General features: G+C 61.3%; 1 protein-coding gene across 2 annotated transcripts; it reads left to right on the top strand.

The window, feature by feature from the left end:
- The first annotated feature begins 1,514 nt into the window (after positions 1 to 1,514).
- On the top strand, positions 1,515 to 16,681 carry VEGFA (vascular endothelial growth factor A). Of its 2 annotated transcripts, XM_070074062.1 has the most exons (8): positions 1,515 to 2,672; positions 5,581 to 5,632; positions 8,676 to 8,872; positions 9,503 to 9,579; positions 9,929 to 9,958; positions 11,507 to 11,578; positions 12,717 to 12,848; positions 14,755 to 16,681. In XM_070074062.1, exons 1-8 carry the CDS (start codon positions 2,607 to 2,609, stop codon positions 14,774 to 14,776), a joined length of 648 nt encoding a protein of 215 aa, XP_069930163.1. In that variant the 5' UTR covers positions 1,515 to 2,606; the 3' UTR covers positions 14,777 to 16,681. The 2 variants fall into 2 exon arrangements, with proteins under 2 accessions (XP_069930163.1, XP_069930165.1); XM_070074064.1 differs by lacking the exon at positions 11,507 to 11,578.
- Positions 16,682 to 21,302: the final 4,621 nt, after the last annotated feature.

Genomic DNA, 21,302 nt, shown 5'->3' with positions numbered 1-21,302 from the left:
TCGGCCCTGGGCCAGCCCTGGTCAGGGCCTGCTGGGCAGGTAAGGAGACTGGTCCCTCTCTTCCCACAGGTAGCACAGCCCCCAGTCCTCTGCTCCCCGGGGGTGCCTGAGAAGGGCTGGGCCAAAGCCCAACCAGGACTTTTTCCAGGCTGGGTCCTATATGCAAGGGTGGGGTGGGGGGATTTGGGGAGCATGGAGGGAAGATATAAGACAGGGGAGTTGCAGGAGAAGGGGGCTTTGAGTGATGGCCCGGGATGGGGCAGAGACCGGTGAGGCTTCGAGCCTGCAGAAGCAGCCAAGGCAGCCAGAGGGTCTGGGTGGCTGGGGAGAGCCCCCCGTTTTTGCTCAGAAGATGAGCGTGAGCTGGGGCCCGGGCTGATGGAAGCCTTGGCCCCCAGCCTGGTGGGAGCCCAGGGCAGCTGGCCTACAACCGGTCCTTAGTGCGGCAGGGGAGCTTTGAGTCATCACTCAAGTCCTGGCCTCCATCCGCCCCCACCAGCCCCCTGGCCTCAGTTCCCTGGCAACATCTGGGGGGGGGGGTGCAGCAGGAACAAGGGCTTCTGTCTGCCCAGCTGCCTCTCCCTTTGGGCTCTGCCAGACTCTCCAGTGCATACGTGGGCTCCGACAGGTCCTCTTCCCTCTGGGTCAGTGACTAACCGCGGAACCCCACGCTTCCCTGCCTCAGCTCCACAAACTTAGTGCCAAATTCTTCTCCCGGGGGAGCCTCCCTGGACACTTCCCAAAGGACCCCAGGCACCCTAGCCTGCCAGCTGCCAGATAAGGGCTCCAGATGGGGACACTGTCCCCTCTGTGCGCCGTGCAGAGCCCTCTGCCCACGAGGCCTTTCCAGTTCCGAAGACGCAACTGCTCGGGAAGTCAGAAATGGGGGTTGCGGGCGTCAGCCACCCTCCCCTTCCCAAGGCCCATTCGCTCTCGAGCCAGAACAGGGCTGTGCAGGCAGTGGTCACTAGGGGGCGCTCGGCCACCGCCGGGAGCTCGTGAACTTGGGAAAGTCGCGTCTGCGTGAGTGAGAACGCGTGTGTCAACGTGTGTGTTTGTGTGAGCGCGTGTGTAGGGGGCGAGGGTGCTGCGTGGGGAGGAGGCCGGGGGTCACTCCAGGGTTCCAACAGCTCTGGGCCCCTTCCCCACCCGTCCCTGACGGGCTCCCCGCCCGTCCCCCGCCCTCCCCAATATTCCCGGCAAAGAGGCACCAGCTCGCAGCCCTGTCCGCACATAACCTTAGTTTCCTGCTCCCGCCCCCTGGACACCCCGCGAGCGTGCGTGTCTCTAGGCAGAGTTTCAGGGGGGCGCGCGGCAGTTCTCAGGCTGCTAGCCTTGGTGGTGGTGGTTGAGGGGGCGTCGAGCGTTCCCTTCGCCGCGGTGGGCTAGGGGGTCCAAGCTGAGCTGGGTGCCCCCGGGGAAGGCGGTGCCTGCACGGATTCGGCTTGCGCCCGCCTCCCGCCCCTGTCCCCGCCCCCCGGGGCGGGCTCGGGGCGGGGTTGGGCCTATTTTTCAGTCGCCTGGGAGCGGTGAGGAGCGCAGAGGCTTGGGGCAGCCGGGCTGCGAGGAGGCCGCGGCGCAGGGGGAGCGGAGCCGGCGGCAGCGGCGCTCGGTCGGGAGGCGCAGCGGCGAGGCACACGGTCCCGCGGACGCACCGGCCAGGGCCCCCGCGCTGGATTTCCATACTCATTTAGCTGGGGTTTACCCCTCCTCGTTTCTTCTGAAACCTTAAAAAAAAAAAAAAAGACTGAATTGTTTCCCCGTTGTAATTGATTTTTGCTTCCCGTTGCCCACTGAAGACGGGCAGACGGTTCGGGGAGACTGCTCTTTAACTCCCCCCAGTCACTTCGGATTTTGGAAACGCGCAGAGGAGGAGCGAGGTGGCAAGAGCTCCGGAGAGAAGTCGAGGAAGACAGACGGGGTTGGAGAGCGCGCGCAGGCGGGCGAGCAGCGAGAGGGACCGGGGCAAAGTGAGTGACCTGCTTTCAGGGGGGTGACCGCCGGAGCGCGGCGCAAGCTCTCCCCCCTCGGGACCCCGCGCAGGAGCAGCCGCGCTGACGGACAGACAGACAGACACCGCCCCCAGCCCCAGCGCCCACCTCCTCCCCGGCCGGCGGCCCACGGTGGACGCGGCGGCGAGCGGCGGGCAGCAGCCGGAGCCCGCGCCCGAAGGCGGGGTGGAGGGGGTCGGGGCTCGCGGCATTGCACTGAAACTTTTCGTCCAACTTCTGGGCTGTTCTCGCTCCGGAGGAGTCGTGGTCCGCGCCGGGGGAGCCGAGCCGAGCGGAGCCGCGAGAAGTGTTAGCTCGGGCCGGGAGGAGCCGCCACCGCCGCCGCCGGAGGAGGAGGGGGAGGAGGAAGGAGAGAAGGAAGAGGAGAGGGGGCCGCGGTGGCGACTCGGCGCCGGGGAGCCGGGCTCATGGACGGGTGAGGCGGCCGTGTGCGCAGACAGTGCTCCAGCCGCGCGCGCGCCCCAGGCCCTGGCCCGGGCCTCGGCTCCGGGAGCAAGAGGAGCTCGCGGAGGCGCCGAGGAGAGCGGGCCGTCCCGCAGCCCGAGCAGGAGAGGGAGCGCGAGCCGCGCCGGCCCCGGCCGGGCCTCCGAAACCATGAACTTTCTGCTTTCTTGGGTGCATTGGAGCCTTGCCTTGCTGCTCTACCTCCACCATGCCAAGGTAAGCGGCCGTGCCCGCCTGGCGCCGCGGGCCGCTGCGAGCGCCTCTCCCGGCTGGGGGAACGTGCGTGCGTGCGAGCGCGCGCGTGGGGGACTCGGTGCCCCCACTCGGGTCCGTGGGCACCGGCGCGCGGCATCCCCCTCTGCCGTCGTACGTGGAGGGGGAGGGGGCGCGCGCTAGGTGGGAGGGCACCGGGGGTAGGCTCACCGCCCACGCGGGCCCTGCCCACCCACCGGAGTCGCCGCACGTACGATCTGGGCCGACTAGCCGAGGGCGGGAGTCGGAGGAGGAGGCCGAGGGGGCTGGGCTTGCGCTGCCGCTGGCGGCTGAAGTTTGCTCCCGGCTGCTGGTCCCCAGCGAACTGGAAGTCCGGGCAGCGGGGGCGGGAGCCAGGGCCCAGTGGGCAGGGTGGGGGGTGCTCGGACCTTGGACCCGGGAGGGCAGAGAGCGTGGAGGGGGCAGGGCGCAGGCGAGGGAGCGGGCGCGCTGCTGTCAGTGCCACTCGGTCTCTTCGGCCCTCGCCGCGAGTTGGGGAAAAGTTTTCGGGTGGATTGTTGTGGGGACCCCCCTCCCTGCCGGCCACCTGCGCCGCGCCACCCCCGCCCGTCCCCGCTCGCGTCCCGCTCGGTGCCCGCCCGCCCTCCCCCGCCCGGCCGGGCGCGCGCGGCGCGGAGCCGATTACATCAGCCCGGGCCTGGCCGGCCTCGTGTTCCCGGAGCCGCGGCTGCCCGAGCCGGGAGCCCCGGACGGCGAGCGGCGCCCCTCCCCCGCGCCGGCCGGCCGGGGGAAGGTGACCTCTCGAGGTAGCCACAGCCCGGGGACCCGGAGGGCCATCCCCACCCCTTCCCGCCGTCTCCAGCCCCTACCCGGGCCGTGTTCTAGGACGCCCCCTCCCCCTTTTCCAGTTTCCTCCCTCGGTGGAGAAGTCTCTGCCACCCCTTGCTCTGGTACTCCTCCCTGCTGGGAAGACCCATCCGAGGCTCCAGAGTCCAGGGAAGGGACGGTCACGGCCACAAGTCGGGGTGCGGGAGCCATCCGGGTGCTTTGTCCGCACTAAGGAGCTGCCCACTTGGTGACAGTGTGCCTCTCGCTTCCCCGGAGGTTCCGAATGAGCCATGCTTTAGCTTCTGTGGGGGAGATCTTGGAGAGTGGCTTCACCCCACTTTACCCTTTTTGGAAAAAAAATGACATGGGCGGCATAGGAGCAGCCCTTCCAGAACCCTTGGGAGCAAGCTCTCCTGCCAGCCCTGCACTCAGGCTGCAAACGTCCGGGCCAAACAGGGTGTTGGAGCAGGTGGTTTTTTGGAACTCCAGACTTGCCCACCCGACTCGCCTCCCAAGGCTACCCACGGGGTCCCTTTCTGCTCCTCTCTTAGACCTCCCCTCAGCCGCAGAGTCCCCTTGGAGAGGAGGCGGAAGGAAGGAAATGGGCAGGGGTCCCTGCCACCACCCAGAGTTCCTCAGACCCTGGCACAAAGACCTTGGCTCCAGGCCTCCCAGTGTGGAGGAGGGGCCGAGTGGCAGCCTGGCCGCAGAGTGACCTTCAGAGGCCCCCAGAGAAGGGCACCTGGCCCCTCCCTGCCTAGAGCTGCCCCTCCAGTGCCCCCTGGCCTTGGAGGGAGCAGGAAGTTTCCGTCCCCTTGCCTGGTGGGGCCCTGGTGGGGTGGAGGACACAGGGGGCAGGTTGGCAGGGGAAGCCCCAGTGCAGAGCTGGCAGGGAGGGGGGAAGCCCAGGAGGCTGTGGTGGGAGGGTATCCAGCTGGGACCGCTCTCACTGGGGGTGAGGCTGGGGGACCTCAGTGGGGTGCCTGGGAATGGGTGAGAGGCAGGCAGTAGGAAGGACTCCTTTCTAGTGGGGTCTGGAGTTCCGAAGCTGGCTGCCATGCCCGGCCAGTGGCTGTGCAGCTGGGAACTGCTCCCCGAGAGGAGCAGGTGGGTGTGGGGAGGTGGTGAGAACTCGGGACCCTCAGGAAGGGCCCGGGGAAGTCTCTGCCTACTGGGTGCTGTCAGGGCCACATGGCTGTGCTTGATGACCTTCACAGCTTCTGGGGAGGGGAGGAATGACCTGGTGGGGGTGGGGAGGGGTGGGGGCCGCGCCACAGGGGGCCCCCTAGGGGCTGGGCAGTGCTAAGGCAGAAAAAGCTTCCCTGGGTTGCATTTGAGGAAGGTGCCCTAGGTGCCCGGGACCTTGGGACCCCCCCCCCCAACTCAGGGAGGAGGAGAAACCAAGGCATAAGGTGGGAGCAGGGGCCGGTGTGGCTTGGGGAGTATGTTCAGGGAGACTTGTACAGGGGACGACGGGGCTGTCCCCTTGCCACAGGTTTTTACCTTCTGAGCAGTCTGTGGGTGTGCTGAAGATTCCTGAGGCCTAGGAGGGTTTGCATGGGGGAGGGTGGCTGGGTGCCCTTCGGTCCTCTGCACCCCCCCGCTCCAACCCCAGCTCACCCTGGTATTTGTCATGTCAGCAGGAGAAGGTCACCATGTTGTTTTTCTCGCCCCCAGTCCTTCCTTCCTGCCCCAGTCCAAATTTGTCCTCCTATTTGACCTTACTACTCAGCCGCTGCTCTGGACCAGGGACTCCGGGGGGCAGTGGGAGCGAGGAGAGGGGAAACGCGGGAAGGGACCGGGTCCTGGACAGGGCAGCCGTCTGGTGCGTGTGTGCTGCTCCTGCCTGTTGAGTGGCCTGCTCCCCAACATCTGGTCAGCTCTTAACTTTCCTGGGGGTGCACGTTGGAGTCGGCCGGGGGTGGTGGGCATGCTCTGTGCCCGGGGTGACCCCCCGACGGGGTACCCTTCCCCTGAGAAGCCTTAGAGGAAGCCGAGCTTGTGGACAAGGAGAGAGGCCGGGAGGGAGGAGGGGCTGGGGGAGCGGGCCTCTGCCGAAGCCTTACCCTTTGTCTGTTCTCAGTGGTCCCAGGCTGCACCCATGGCAGAAGAAGGAGACAATAAACCCCACGAAGGTGAGTCCCCCTGGCTCTGGCCTGGAGCCTGGGTCCCTGGCCCCTCAGGGGAAAGCTGGGCAGGCCCACTTCCTTCTTTGTAGACCTAAACCAGGAGGGAGTTCCCGGGAAGGGGCTCGGGCTATGGGGATGAAGACAGACAGAGGTGAGCACCATGGATTAACCCTTCAGTTTCTTAAGGGGTCTTGTGTGTTCCGGCCTCTGCTGGCCGCAGGACTTGGTGCCTTTTTTTCCTGCTCTTTCCAGTAAAATTTTATTCGGAGAAGGAGACAGGGAGCACGAGCCAGGGAGATGGTTCAGGGATCCCAGATGTTGTGGGAGGTGCCCCTTGCCACCCCCTGCTCCCCGGGAGGATGGGTGCTTCATGTCCCTAACTACCTAGCCAGGTCCCACCTGGGGATTGTCACCCTTCCCGTGTGAGGTGTGAGCTGGAGGTGCCCAGGGTCCAGCCTGATGGGGTCCCCACCTGCCCCTGGGGCTGCTGTCCTGGCGGAGACAGCCCTGTCGCTGGGTTCGGGAGCTGTGAACTTCCATCCTGGGCCAGCAGAGGGCTGGCTGAAGCTCCCGGGTGCCCCGCCCCCCCGCCCAGCCCGAGTCTGCCTGTCTTTTGTTCCGCTGTGGTTTGGAGTACGGGAAACTCCCATTTCTCTGGGGACGCCCTGGCTCTCCCCACTACTGGATGCGGCCTCTGGTCCAGTCCCACGCTGCTTTCCCAGCGCTCCACCTCCAAGCAGGGAAGGCCCTGGGGTCTTCCTCCAGGCAAGTGTTCCTGACCCGAATCCAGTGGGGCTGGGGTAGCTACCAGGGGTGGTGGTGCCCAGCCGGTTCTACCTCCTCCTTCCCCACCCCAGGAGCCTTGCCTTTGGCCCAAGGCCTGGCTTCCTGGCCACTCCCCAGTCTGTACCACGGACAGGCACCCCCCACCCCTTCCTAGTGTGCCTGCCACCCACCCTCTTCAGCTTCCCAGTGGTCCCTATGGTCTGGGAGAGGCAGGACAAACGGTCTTTGTTTGCTGGAGAAAGATTGTCCATGATAAATAAGGAAAACTAGGATTTGGCACGCACCTGTGTGTCTGTGTGTGTGTACGTGCGCGCGTGTGCACCTGCCTGTGCAGGAGGGAGGCTGCCTTCCTTGGAGGCAGTGGCTGGGGCACCTGGAGTCCTGGGGAAGTTGCCTCTGTCTACTCCCATGGGCTTTGAGGGTTCCAGGGAGAAGCTTTCCCAAGGACTTCCCAGCCCAGGTCTTTCTCCTCTCTGCCCAGCCCCCAACCCCACCGCCTGGCCAGACCTTTTCCCATCCGTTCCTGGGCAGACGCCCTAAGCCTGCGCTGTCTGTCCCAACCACGGGGACGGATCTGCTCTAAAATTCTCCATTCACCATCTTCTTCCATGTAGATTTACCTTAAAAAGTGACTTTTCCAGATCTCCGATCTCTCTCTCTGTTTCTTTTTTTAATTTATTTTTGGCTTTCCTTTGCCTTGGTCGTTTAGGGGTGGAGACAGGTTGTGCGCCCGTTGTTTGGACAGGAGAAGGAGAGAGAATTCCTGCCGAGGCCGGAATTCCCGTACTGTTCCTCCTGCATTCACACCTGCTGCTTCTCCTCCACCCACTGTGGTTTCTCAGCCAGCCTGTTCTGTTCATACCCCTGGTCTTATCTTCCTGAGCTCCCTGGAACACAAATCTTGGAGGGAGGAGGGAGAAGGGAGGCGGAGGCTCAGCTGTATTCTCTGGTTGGGGGGGATGGTCTCCAGGGCAGCCGCCTGCAGTGCCTTGGTGAAGTTCCGGCCCAAGAAAAGGGTGCCTGTTCCCAGTGCTAGAAGTGGGGAGACAGAACCATGTGGGTTGAATGACGTAGAGACCAGCTCAACCTGCTTACACAGATGAGCAGAGTCAGAGGCCCGGGGAGGGCCGGGCCGGCCCAAGGTCACATCGCTCCATGAGAGCCTGGACCTCCCCGCCACTGGCCGGGGGTATTCCCTCACTTCAGGGACAGGGCTGCCGTGCTGTGCCGAGCCGAGCTGAGCCGTGCCGTGGCGGGGGTGTGGTCACAGCCTGGAGTGCCTCGTTTGTGTGCTCTCCGGTGTTCTACCCCTATGGCCCCAAACTCCCCCTTCATGCTCCATTGCACCCCAGGCTCCGCAGCCGGCCTGGGAAGCCGTCTCTGCCCTGGGCTCCTCCAGCGCAGCTTCTCAAAGGGCTCCGTGGCCACGCTGCTTTTTCCATGATGCAAGCAGTTTGCCCTCTTGGGCGGGGTTATCGGCGGCTGGTAGGGCCGGCACGGCTCGCCCGCCTGCTGCCACCTGCTGATTCCAGGCAGGCCCCGCCCTGTGCTGGTGCCCACCACCGCCTCAGCCCGTGACTTGGGGAGAGGGCCTGGCAGGTGGCACGGTGCCTCCCGAAGCTTCGCCCCTGTTTCCGCGTGACGCAGGCGTGGCCGGGCTTTGATGTCAGAGCTGCTTCTAACTCTCCAGTCACGAGCCGTGTGGCCTTGGGGCGAGTCCCTGAGCCTCTCTCTCCCCGTTTGTGAGCTGGGCTCCTAGTAGAACAGCAGAGTGCTGGGTGGGGAGAGTCGTGGGAGGCGAGAGCTCTGGACCGCGAGTGTGGTGCCAGCGTGTATTCAGCGCTCCGCTGGTACCGGCCTTGGTACAGTTGCTGGGGTAGTGGCAGCTGTGGCAGGGCTGTGGTGGTGAGCTCAGGCAGGCCACACTGTCCCCTGACCTCAAGGTTGGTACAGGAGCTGGCGCGCCATGCCATCTAGGCATCAGGTGTGGCAGGCCATCTCCCCCGCCACTTGACAGCCTCCCATGGCCTGTGGATTGAAACCAGGTGCTCACCAGTGTCGGCCGCGGCTGAGGGAGGGGCTTCACCCAGAGCAGGGGGCATTTCAGTTAGGCTTTTGGAAGGACTGTCTGATCCTAGGTGCCTCTTATAGTAGCCCGGAGGAATGGCCTTACTGAGCTGGGCGGAGGTGGGGGCTGGCCGCCACCGGTTGTGTCACCCACCAGGCTAATCTCTCTCCTCTCTGCCCTCCCCCCTCCATGCAGTGGTGAAGTTCATGGAAGTCTACCGGCGCAGCTACTGCCAGCCGATCGAGACCTTGGTGGACATCTTCCAGGAGTACCCTGATGAGATCGAGTACATATTCAAGCCTTCCTGCGTGCCTCTGGTGCGCTGTGGGGGCTGCTGCAATGATGAAAGCCTGGAGTGCGTGCCCACTGAGGAGTTCAACGTCACCATGCAGGTGGGCTGGGCCTGGCCCTGGCCTGGGAGCGAGCAGGGGAGCCAGGGGCAGGAGGGCGTGGTGGGGTCTCGCTTTCCTTAGGAAAAGAAGACAGCCTGCATTCCTCAGCCTGGGTTCGCAGCCAGCCCCCCACCCTGACCTTTGTCCCCTAGGCTTAGGATGGGGCTGATGCCTTGACAGGAGCCCCCCTCTTCCCCTCCGGGAGAGAGCCCCCGAGGGCCCGCCTGCTCTGGGGACTCCTTGGGGGAAGCTAGGCGAGCCTGGTCCATGAGGTCTTTACAAAGCCTGTCTCTTGGTGCTCCCTGGTGAAGGGGCACATCTCATCCCAGATGGGGAGGGGGGTGGGTCTCTGAGGACCAGGGAGGGAGTGGCTGCCGGGGCCATGGGAGGAAGGAAGGGAGGGTGTGGGAAGTGGTGAGAACCCAGGACCGAAATTCCCAGCCTGGCCAGCCCTCGCAACCCCCTCTGCCTCAAGCGGAGCAGGGGCCCCTTGAGCCAGCGGGCTTGCCTCTGCTTCAGCCACCCCTGCTGTGTAGAGCCCCTAGGAGCTGGGTGGCTGGAGCCCGGGGGTGTCCCATCTGGGTATGGCTGGCTGGGTCACTGATCTTTGTATCTGCTTCCTTCCCCCAGATCATGCGGATCAAACCTCACCAGGGCCAGCACATAGGGGAGATGAGCTTCCTACAGCACAACAAATGTGAATGCAGGTGAGGACGGAGTCGGGGGCTCGTTTAGCTAACAGAAGGCTGTGGGCTGCCTAGTCTGCGCCGGGGTTCGGAGTGCTGTGCTTGTTAGCCCATGTCGGCCTTCCAGCTGGTGACCTGGGCGGTCAACTGCAGTGTGCCTCAGTTTCCACATCTGTAAAACGGGCACAGTAATAGGCTGCACCTTACAGTGTTGTCGTAAGGATTAAAGGAGTTACTATGCGTGAAGGGATTGAAACAGTGTTATGATATCGTCAATCTTGTTTCTACTATTGTTATTATAACTCCTGTCATTAGCCTCACCATCTTAATTCTTCTGTTTTGTTCTTTTCTCTTTCTGTACCCATTGCAGACCAAAGAAAGACAGAGCAAGGCAAGAAAAGTAAGTGGTCATGACTTTAGCACTCTTTTCTCTCCTCGGCTGGTGGTCTTGGTTTGGGGCTCCTGGCTCCCCCTGTCCAGGGTTCTGATGGTCTCACTGGGTCGGGGAGCTGGTCTCTGAGGGGCTTGTGGTGGCAGTGGTGGGACGGAGCTCCGGGGTTGGTGAGAAAACTGCCAGCTGCAGCTGGCGCTTCCTTAGGAGGAGATTATGCCTTTTGGAACTGCAGGTCATTGTGGACCTGCACGTGCTGTTTCGGTGTCGGTGGGGGAGGGCAGTGTGGCCCCAGGCTTTCTGGCTGGCTCCGGCCCCCCTCCCCCAGCGGGGAGAGGGAGCAGGCAGGCAGAGAGGCCAGGTTCTGTGTGTCAGGAAGCAGCCCCTTTTGGTGGTGGCTGTGACATTGCACTTGGATCTGGGGCCACCCGGAGGGGTTTCCTGGCGCGTGCCCGCCTGCAGGAGAGGGGCAGGTGGCACACACGATGCTGCCTTGGCTGGGGAGAGGAAGTAGCCAGCGGTCACTTTCTGAGGCTTCCAGTTGCTCAGTGCGGAGGGTCAGGATGGGGTTGGGGGGGCAAGCGTGCCTTCCAGATGGGGTGGGCAGCTGACAGATCGGGGGCAGGGGTGAGCCTGCAGGAAGGAGAGACTGAGAGAGAGCACCTATGCCTGTCCCTCCCCAACTCCTCCCTTCCTGTCTGCTCCCCTACGACTGTTTGGTGGACATTGTAGCCCCCTAGGCCTCACCCCTTACCTCGTCTTGCCTAAGCCCCCAGCTTCCAGGATTGATGTTGCTAGCTGAGTAATGATATGGGAGGATGAGCTTGGAGCTGCAGGGAGAGAGAAGAGCGAGCGGGCACACTCCGTGCAGAGACCCCCCTCCCCCTTTCCAGTGCTTTCTCCCCAGGGCAGCACAGATTTGCCCCGTCCTGGGCCCCTTCTCCCCTCCTCTCCCCCGAGACAGTTCTCTGGGAGCTGGCAGGTGAAGAGTGAGGACTATGCTGGTTCCCGCGAGGGGACAGGCTACAGCCTGTCCCCACTGCCCATTCCCCAGGCAGTGAGTGGGGTCTCGCCTGAGCTCGGAACAGCCTGGAGATGTGGTACAGCAGGCTTGGACAGGCTGCAGAGACAGCACCCTGCCAAATGCCGCCCAAGCACCTCCTCCTAGCCCTCCCCTCTCTGCCTGGGGCTCTGAGGACACCCAGTGGGCCACCCCCCTACCAAGGTCCGGCCCACCTGTTACAGCTTCCTGGTGTTTAGAGCCAGACCCGCATGGGGTTGCTGGGCAGAGCCCACCCTTGGTGCTTGCCCCAAGCCTGGGACTAGGAGCCACCACGTGCGTGGAGGCCCATGGGTCTCTGCCTCCAACCACAGACTTGCCAGGGGCTGGGTTTGCCACCGCACCATGGGCAGAGTGAGAAGGAACCATGAAGCACGTGCTGGTGCTGTCACGTGGGCCTCCCCAGAGGGCACCTGCCCCCCCCCCCCATTGTTTCCCCTTGCTCTCCCCTTCCTCCTCGCTCGCTTTCTGTCTGTCTCTGTGTTTTTATTTTCCAGAAAATCAGTTCGAGGAAAGGGCAAGGGGCAAAAACGAAAGCGCAAGAAATCCCGGTATAAATCCTGGAGCGTGTACGTTGGTGCCCGCTGCTGTCTCATTCCCCGGAGCCTCCCTGGCCCCCCAACAGGCTTCCACCTGCAGCACCCCATAACCCTGCCTCTCCCCTCCCCCTGCCCCGTGTCTCTCTCTCACTCACTCCACTAATCGGCACCAGCGGGCAGACGTGGTGGTGGTGTCGGTGGTCTGGGGTTGGGGTGAGGAGGGGGGCCCGAGTGGGCCTAGAGGGTTCAGGGAGGGAGCTCTGGCTTGGCTGGCACCGACTTTCTCTCACCCACTGGGCATTGGTGGCGGGCCCTCATTGGCATGGGTGCCAGGCCCCAGGCCTCTCTCGCCCGACTGGTTTCCGCTGTTCTAGGCTTCTGCCCTCGTCCGGAACCCCAGAGTGGTGGGAGGGCAGATGTGGTGAGGGGAAGGGGTGGAGGTGGGAGGCAGCTTGTTGTCAGCTGCAGGAGAACCCGGGGTGGGCGTGGGGTGGGCTGTGGGGTGGGGTCAGGTACCATATGGCGGCCCCCTCCTCATCTTGGGGGAAGCTCCTTGGCTCCCCCTGAACTTGGAACATCTATGGGGGAAACCCCTATTCCAGCCTGTGGTACCTGTAGGAGGCTCCTGGTAGGGCAGCCGCGTCTTCTGGGTTGGGGGTTGTGGCGGGCTCTGCCCTGGGCCCCGTGGCCCCCGTGGGCTGGCCTCTGGATGCTGTCTCGGGGCCTGGCCTCCCCTCACACCCTCCACTGGTTCCCCTTTGGTGGAGGGGCCTGGCCAGGGCGGTCTTGGTCCTTCTCATCGCCGTCCCTAGCAGGTGTAGAGTCCAGGCCTGCTCTGTCGGGGGGCTGTGGCATGTGGGGCCCTGTGGCCCAAGATGTGCCTTGGTCTCCTTGGAACCAGCACGCTCCTTACGACCGTCCGCCCCCGCACTCTGCTGGCCCATGCCCTCCTCTGCCCGCGGGCGGGCGTCTAGCCAGTGCTGCCTCTCGCCGTCGCTCTCTGTCTTCTGCTGTAGTGCTCGGGTCCTTACGGGGCACCTGAGGACGTGGGGGTTGGTGCGCCGGGAGGGGGTGCAGCTGCGGACGTGATAGGGGTGTTGCATGGTATATTTTTCTCTCTCTCTGCTGATGCTCTAGCTTAGATGTCTTTCCTTTTGCCTTTTTGCAGTCCCTGTGGGCCTTGCTCAGAGCGGAGAAAGCATTTGTTTGTACAAGATCCGCAGACGTGTAAATGTTCCTGCAAAAACACAGACTCGCGTTGCAAGGCGAGGCAGCTTGAGTTAAACGAACGTACTTGCAGGTTGGTTCCCAGAGGGCGAGACAGTGAGAGAGGGGCATCACCCAGAGACGGGGAGAGAGCGAGAGACAGAGAGAGACAGAGCTTGAGAGGGGCCAGCTGCTTGCTCGGCTTCTAGCTGCCTGCCCAGTGACTGCTACCTTCTCTGCTCGTGAGGCTCCTGCAGTGGCTGGGGTGCTGTCCAGCCTGGTGTGGCTGGGTACGCTGGTGTGGCTTCATGTGGCAGTGTATTGTGTCCCACGGTCCTGCTGCTCGTGGTGGCTGTCGGTCCTGATGTTGTCACCCCTAGTCTCCGGCCTGAGGAGCGCAGAGCCATCGGGTGTGGGACCAGCCTCGCCCGGGCCTGGCCACTGCCCTCTGCAGCTGGCAGAACTGGGCCTCTCAGCCCCTCAGGCTCCCATTGGGGACAGGGATTGAATCTCCGCGCCTCCCCCTCCCCCCATCATCCTGCCGTCGCCTTTCCAGGGAAGGTCCCCAGATCCCTTCGGTCCTCCACATGTCTCGGGGACAGCCCTGGGCAGCCGCACCTCTGCAGAAGCCCCAGGGCGAGTGGAGGTGGGAGCCATGCCCGCTGTCCTCACGGTAGACACTGAACGTGGGTCTTGTACCCTTGTACTTGGCCCTGTCAAGGGTACGAGTGAATATGTGACCAAGCCCCAGGGGGTGAGGCCAGGCGCCAGGGGCTGTGGTGGGAGGCTGGCAGTGCCGCGTTCTTGAATCCCCACCCTGGCCCTGGCTGGCCGTGAGGGTGGCTGGGCCAGCATCCCTCAGCAGGCAGGCAGGGAGGCAGGCAGGCAGGGTCCTTCCAGGGATTCCCCCCTCCCCCAGCTAGAACACAGGCTCCACGACCGCCCTTGGCGAGTGTGTGTCCCCCAACCCCCGCGGATGTTGTGGCTGTGGGTGCTCCAGGGACTCCGCGCCAGGCCCTGTTGTTGGTGTGGGGTTTTGTCTGTTGTGGTGTCGTGTGGGGACAGCAGGTGTCTGTCAGCGCCGGGGCCTGGATGAGCGGGGTCTCCGGCAGAGAAAGGGCCGGAGGCCTCAGGGTTTCCGTGGTGTTTTTTCCGCAGACTGGGAGCCGGCATGCGTGCGGTGACAGGGGGGAGCTAACTGAAGCTCCCCCACCGCCAGGGCCTCCCCTAGTCCCCACCTGCTGGGCCTGTGTCTGGGAGCTGCAGTTCCCAGGACTGGATGCCTGGGACCCCACCCCCAGGCCCTCCTACAGGGCAGGGTTAACAGACACGAAGCCCAGGAGCAGGGGCCCAGTAGAGCCATCTCGGAGGAGGTCCCCTCTGCTTCCCCAGGGGTAGTGAAGCCACGGGATCGCCCCAGCCAGCCGCAGAGACATGGGTCCTGCAGCCGAGGCCCGGAGGACATGGGCAGTGCACGTGTTTCCCTGGCGCCCCGGGGGCTTCCAGCCCCCCTCGCCTGGGGTCCTTGCTGTCCTCCCTGCCAGGGTCTCCCCGGCTTGGGGTGATAGCTCTGATGCTCTGGTGCCCTGCCCACCCTCCTCCCCGAGCCAGCCCCTTCCACCGAGGGCTGAAAAGCCGCCTTCCACAGGGTCCATCTCCCCGAGTGACCTCACCCTGCCCCGTCACCATCAGCTCTTAACGTGTCCAGTGGGGACTGCCCTTTGGCCATTGTCCATGTGTTTCTTTGTGAAGTGTTCCAGCGTCTTCCGTCTTGTCTCCGCGCACCACAGGCTCTAGCGGGCAGACTGGGAAACCCTGTGGGTGGCTCCTGCTTGGACTGGGGCCCCCCCCAAGGGCAGGGCTGGGTCCTCCAGGCTTCCTGTGTCACAACTGCGCCCTCCCCGCTGCCTGCTCTTACAGGGACCCGGGGCCTCCCAGGCCAGGGGGTCGGCTGCCTGCCCTGTGGCCCTAACCCGCCCCCTCGCCTTTGCCTCCCTTAGATGTGACAAGCCGAGGCGGTGAGCGGGGCTGGACTGAAGGGGCCTCCCTCAGGGTTTCGGGAACCAGACCTCTCACCGGGAAAGACTGATCGCCAATGAGCGCCGCCGCCGCCACCACCACACCGCCACCACCGACAGAACAGTCCTTGATCCAGAAACCTGAAATGAAGGAAGAGGAGACTGCGTGAGCACTTTGGGGCCGGAGCGCCAGAGTCCGGCTGAGCGTTCCCGGGCGGGTGACCAAGCACGGGCCCTCTTGGAATTGGATTCGCCAATTTTGTTTTTCTTGCTGCTAAATCACCAGGCCCGGAAGATTAGAGTTTTATTTCTGGGATCCCCGTAGACACGCCTACCCACATACATAACGTTTATATATATATATATGTTATATATATATAAAAATAAATATATATATTTTATATATATATAAAATATATATATCCTTTTTTTTTTTTAAGTTAACGTTGCTAATGTTATTGGTGTCTTCACTGGATGTATTTGACTGCTGTGGACTGGAGCTGGGAGGTGAATGTCCCACCTGAATCCCAGTAGGGGAGAGGACGGGACGAGACGTTCTGGCTTGGTTCTGTGGTCCCTCGCGGGAAGCCAGGGCCCTCTCCCCTGCCCAGGAACATGCAAGGCCAGGTGCAAGGGCGAGCGTGGCCGTCTGCTGGGAGTGTGGACAGACCCAGCCCGACCCCGAGCCTCTCGACTCCCAGTCCAGCGGACACAAAGATGACAGGTCTGGGGACAAAGACGCTGGCTCCGACCCAGAGTTTGTGGGGAGCCTCAGGACGTGGCTGTGCGCTGGGGCTCCCTTCCACGTGCCACACGGGCACCTCACCCCCAGGGGCGCTGCCTGGAAGATTCAGGAGCCTGGGCAGCCTTCACCTACTGTCACCTGCTTCCGAGTTGCCCAGGAGGCCACCGGCAGGTGTCCCGGCGGAAGAAGAGTGGACGAAGTAGTAGCCCGGTGACAGCTCCTCCTCCTGGGACCCACCCGCCTTCTCCTCCCGCCTCCCTTCTCCCCCCACTTCCTGGGGTGCAGCCTGGGAGTCGTCAGCCCATGGAAACCACTAGTTCTGCCCCCCCCGTCCCCGGAGAGCTGGCTGTGTGTGTGTGAGTGGTTCCCTCTCCTCTGACCCCATTCCCCTCCCGAGGCACAGAGACGCAGGGCAGGATCCACGTGCCCTCCACGGAGGCCGAGAAAGAGAAAAAGTGTTTTATATACGGTACTTATTTAATATCCCTTTTTAATTAGAAATTAAAACAGTTAATTTAATTAAAAAGTAGGGTTTTTTTTCAGTATTCTTGGTTAATATTTAATTTCAACTATTTATGAGATGTATCTCCTGCTCTCTCTCGCTCTCTTATTTGTACTGGTTTTTTTGTGTACAAAATTCATGTTTCCAGTCTCTCTCTCCCCGATCGGTGACAGTCACTCGCTTATCCTGAACAGATATTTAATTTTTGCTAACACTCAGCTCTGTCCTTCCCTGTCCCCGGCTCCCCACCACACATTCCTTGGAAATTAGGTTTCAATATACATCTGCATACTATATATATATTTGGCAACTTGTGTTTGTATGTATATATATATATGTTTATGTATATATGTGATTCTGATAAAATAGACATTGCTATTCTGTTTTTTATATGTAAAAACAAAACAAGAAAAATAGAGAATTCTACATACTAAATCTCGCTCCTTTTTTAATTTTAATATTTGTTATCATTTATTTATTGGTGCTACTGTTTATCCGTAATAATTGTGGGGAAAAAAAGATATTAACATCACGTCTTTGTCTCTAGTGCAGTTTTTCGAGATATTCCGTAGTACATATTTATTTTTAAACAACAACAAAGAAATACAGATATATCTTAAAAAAAAACATTTTGTATTAAAGAATTTAATTCTGATCTCAAAGTTCCTCTTGGTCTTCTCCTTCTCCATTGAGTCCTGGTTCCAGGCTCCCTCCTGCCCCTTTTCCTCCTCCCCTGGGGAACACGGCCTTGGTCTTAGGTCTGGGAGAGGGTTGGCCAGGGGCTAGCATGTGGGGTGTCAGGAGCGGCTGGTCCTGGGGGAAGTTGTCTCCCCACTCCCCCCGGAGCTGATACAGGAGGCAAGGAACGCCTGCGCCAGGGGCCGAGGACCTCGCCCGCCTGCGCGAGTCGGCGCCTTCCTGTCCCTCGTTCTGGGAAGGAACCAGTCACGTCTCCAAGCTCGCTGCCTAGGAGACAGAAGAAGGGGACCGGTGGCTGTGTGTGGCCCTGGGGTGCTGTGGGCCCTGCGACCCCATGCTGCAGTGGGGTCGCACAGCGGGCGGCGCCCTGGCTTCCTCCGCGACAGGGATGCACCACTCCGCTCACACGATGATGACGGGGACTCTGTCTGCCCTGGCTGCATGTGCCCTGGAGCTTACCTGCCTGAGCTTTTGGCATTGGCGAGCCAGTTCCAGGTCTTCCAGCCTCTGCATCAGTGTAGTTTGAAGAGATGCCAGCCGGCCACTGCACTGCGGCACAGCCAGACCCAGGTCCACACCTCCAGGAGCCCGCGAGGGCCAGTGGGTGTGGAGAACCAGAACCAGGAAGGTGCTGATAGAAAAATCCAGAATGTGGTGAGGGTCTAGCACGGGGGTGGGGCTGTGGTGGGGAGACAGACCCGGAGAGGGGGTTCTTTTCACCCCAGCGCTGCTAGGTTGCCCTTAAGGGATGGGCAGAGCACCCCTAAACCGGGAGGGGAGGTGCAGGGTTTGAGAGAACCCCAGGCAGGAGGGGTGGTGTGAGGTGGGGAGTGGCGCGAGCTGGAGGCTGGAGGGGCGGGCATGGTTTAGCTCGAGGGGCACCTGCAGCAGAGCCCAGGGCTGGCCGGGGCTGAGCAGCCTCTGTAAGACTATACAGGCAGTAGCCATCTGGGAGACAGTTGCCTTCTGCCAGGTGCCGGGCTACAGTGAGGGAGGCAAGGGGGGCAGAGGGGCCAGCAGCTCTTTCGGGGGCAAAGGCATGAGCGCGGTGTGGTGACCTGGGTGACTGGCGGTGTGGCCAGACTGTGGTCCATGCCGAGTGCACAGGACGTGCGGTCTCTGCCCTCAGGAGGCTTTGGGTCTCAGGGCACCCCTTCCTTGGTCACTCCCACATACCGGTTCAAGCACACAATATCCATGCGAGGCAGGCAGGTACCCTTGTGGTCCACGGGGATGTTTTGTCTGGAGCATCCGTATTGGCTTCCTCCGTTCTCTGACCTCCCTTTGGTTGGTTTTTATATCGTGGCCGGAGTGAACCTGTTAAAATGTGGTGGGGCTAGTGCTGTGGCGTAGCGGGTAAAGCTGCCGCCTGCCGTGCCAGCATCCCATATGGGCGCCGGTTCAAGTCCTAGCTGCTCCACTTCCAATCCAGCTCTCTGCTGTGGCCTGGGAAAGCAGTAGAAGAAGATGGCCCACGTCCTCGGACCCCTGCACCGGCATGGGAGACTGAGAAGAAGCTCCTGGCTCCTGGCTTTGGATTGGTGCAGCTCTGGCCATTGCAGCTAATTGGGGAGTGAACCAGCGGATGGAAGACCTCTCTGTCTCTCTCTCTCTCTGCCTCTCCTTCTCTCTCCGTGTAACTCTATGACTTTTAAATAAATAAATAAATCTAAAAAAAAAAAAAAAAAGCTTGTGCCCATGTGGGATGCCAGCACTGCAGGCAGCAGCTTAGCTGATGATGCCACAGCGCCAGCCCCACGTCACCTTCTAACACACGCGACGACAGCAGCACCATCCAGTGGAAATAAAATGTGTGCTACACATGCAATTTAAAACTCTAGGAGTCAGATTTAAGAAGGTGAAAAGAAACAGGTGCAGTTCATTTTGATAATATTTTATTTAACCCCAACCTACTTAAAATCTCATTTCTTTTTTTTTTAAATCTCATTTGAACATCTAAGCAATATAAAGCATTGAGATTTCACTTACTCTTTTGGTACTGACTCTTCAACTCTGGCGTGTATTTTACACTTCTCGCCTGTCTTTGTCGGTCGTAGCCCCATTTCAAGTGCTCGATATATAACGTGTTGCTAGTGGCTACCGCTTTGGACAGCGTAGCTCTAAAATTTACTCTCCCTTTCTTAAGAAAAAAAAATAGTATTTATTTTCACTTGATTTGAAAGGCAGAGAGACGGAGAGAGAGACAGACGGAGAGACATCTTCCCACTGATTGACTGCCCCAAAGCCCTCAACAGCCAAGGATGCACCAGGCTGAAGCCAGAGCTCAGAACGCCACCCAGGTCTCCTGTGTGGGTGGCAGGGACCCGAGTGCTCAAGGCCTCGCCTGCTGCCTGCCGGGGTCTGCATTAGCAGGGAGCCAGATCCAAAGTGGAGGAGCTGGTTCCTGAACCGGGCGCCCTGATGCGGGACACAGGCGTCCCAAGTGGCGACTTAACCCCCGCGCCAAACTCCCACCCCTATGCTCCCTGTCCCTTCCCTCCCCCATTAGAATCCGGCCTCCAAGGGGGCAGAGATTTTTGTCTGTGTTGTTCCTTGGGTGCACAGCTCCTAGAACAATGCCTGGAATGTAGTACATGCTCAATAAGCATTTTTAAAATGACTGCCGTTGTTGGAACAGGCTTGGAGGTGAGGATTTCATCCCCAGGGTATGGGAGATGGGCACGGGATTTCTGCAGAGAGGCCAGAAGGGGCTGGTGGGGGCCGGCTGGACAGGTGGGGACTTGAGCAGGGTTTGGCTGGGAGCAGGGAGCTCAGAGCCAGGCGGTGGGGATCGGGGGCAGCAGCCTGCTCCTCCTTTGCGCCTCGCTGGACCTGGGGCTCGTTATTGGCGTGGGGTAGGGGAGAAGCAGGAGGCCCAGAGAGGGTAAATAACACGCACGGATCTCCGCTCGGCCCGTTAAGTGTCCGAGCCAGAATTGAAACCAGCTTTCCTGACTCCCTTTCCAGTGCTCTTGCTACCATGCCACAGCTGCCCCAGGCATGGGCAGGACATCAGCACATAAAAATCAATCGTCTAGACTGAATACAAACAGGCGGAGGGAAAGTGGGACAGGGGGAGGATGCAGCAGTGGCCAAAGGCAGGGCTGAAGTCCAGGCTTCCCCCAGCGCGGTAAGGCAAGGCAGGACAGGCAGAAGACGTCTCCAGGGGCTGCGGCTCGGAGGCAGAAGATCGGAAACCTAGGCACGCAGGGGATTGCAACACGCGCCCTTGGCAGAGAGGAAAACGGTCTTGAAATCAACCGTGGAGAAAAGGCAAGGCAAACGCTGCCATCCCCCAGTTGTATAGGATCTGCTCAGACACCCCCGGGGAGCCTTCCCCCAGGGGCTCTCCAGGCCAACACCTGATCAGGTCCCAGGCGTCCCCTCCCAGGCGTCTGGAGGCCCCGCTTCTCTGCTGGCGCCATCGGCACAGGGCTCAGCAATTCCGCTGCTCTTTCCGGTGTGAGGAGCCTCAGGGGGGCCCGGGTGAGTCTGACCACCGCACTCCTTCCTGCCCCTGTGTGCATGCCGCCCCTCCCAGCAAGAAGCCGTCCCTCCTTTGCTGCACCTGCGGCGGCTGGCCTTGCAACCTGCTTTGCCTGAGGATGGGCACAGGGACATTTTGTGCCTTCCAGGTCTGGGCCCTGAGTGGTGTGGCAGCTTCCCTTTCGGCTTCTTGAAGGCAGCTGCCATGCTAAAAGGAAATCCAGGGACCTGCTGGAGAGGGGCCGGGGTGGGGTTGGGGGTGCAGACGGGCTCGGCCAGGACCTGCCCAAGCTAAGCCACCCAGTGAGGTGCCTGGGATTCTGCAGTTGCAGCTGAGCCACTCCTGCATGCAAATGTGTGGAATGCTGTTCAAAGTGATGAAGTTGCAGGGTGATTGTGACCCAGCAGTAACAATTGGGCAATTGCTCCTCGGCTTCAGGACCAGGCTTTTACTGGTGTGCATAAAGCTCACCTAGGGACAGGGAGGTTCAAGGGAGGAAGGGTGGGCCGGTCTCGTGGTGCCGTGGGTGAGGCTGGTGCCTGGGACACTCATCCACGTCACAGCTCTGTCCAGCTTCCTGCTCACGTGCACCCCAGGAGGCAGCAGGTGACGGCTCAAGTATTTGAGTTCCTGCCGCCCATGTGGGAGACCAGGATGGAATTCTGGGTTTCTGTCTTCTGCCTGACCCAGCTGTGGCTGCTGTAGGCATTTGGGGAGTGAACCAGTGGACAGATTCTCTCTCTCTCTCTCCCTCTCCCTCTTGCTGTTGCTCTGCCTTTTGAGTAAGTAGACAAAACAATTTGCAAAAGGGACGGAAGGACACGTTCATGAGTCAGAAGCCAGGGGTCTGTCCTAGGTGGAACAAAGGGCCGTCAGATTTCTAGAGTATGGAGAGAGATTCAAGTCCATGGAAGTCTCGCCGAGTGAAGGGGGCCTCACCTGCAGCACGAGGGAGCGAGGACAAGCCCACCGGAGCCGGAGGCGAAGGCCGGGCGAGCCTCTGCTTCGCCAGTTGCTCCCGTGCCCCGGTGTCTACGGACCGTCAGCGGTGGGTGCCGAGCTGGCATGGGACAGCCCCTGAGTTGCTGGGGGATGGA

The sequence above is a fragment of the Oryctolagus cuniculus genome, chromosome 5, assembly GCF_964237555.1.
Source record: "Oryctolagus cuniculus chromosome 5, mOryCun1.1, whole genome shotgun sequence".
NCBI classification, from domain to species: Eukaryota; Metazoa; Chordata; class Mammalia; order Lagomorpha; family Leporidae; genus Oryctolagus; species Oryctolagus cuniculus.
This window is presented reverse-complemented; position numbering and strand designations above follow the sequence as displayed.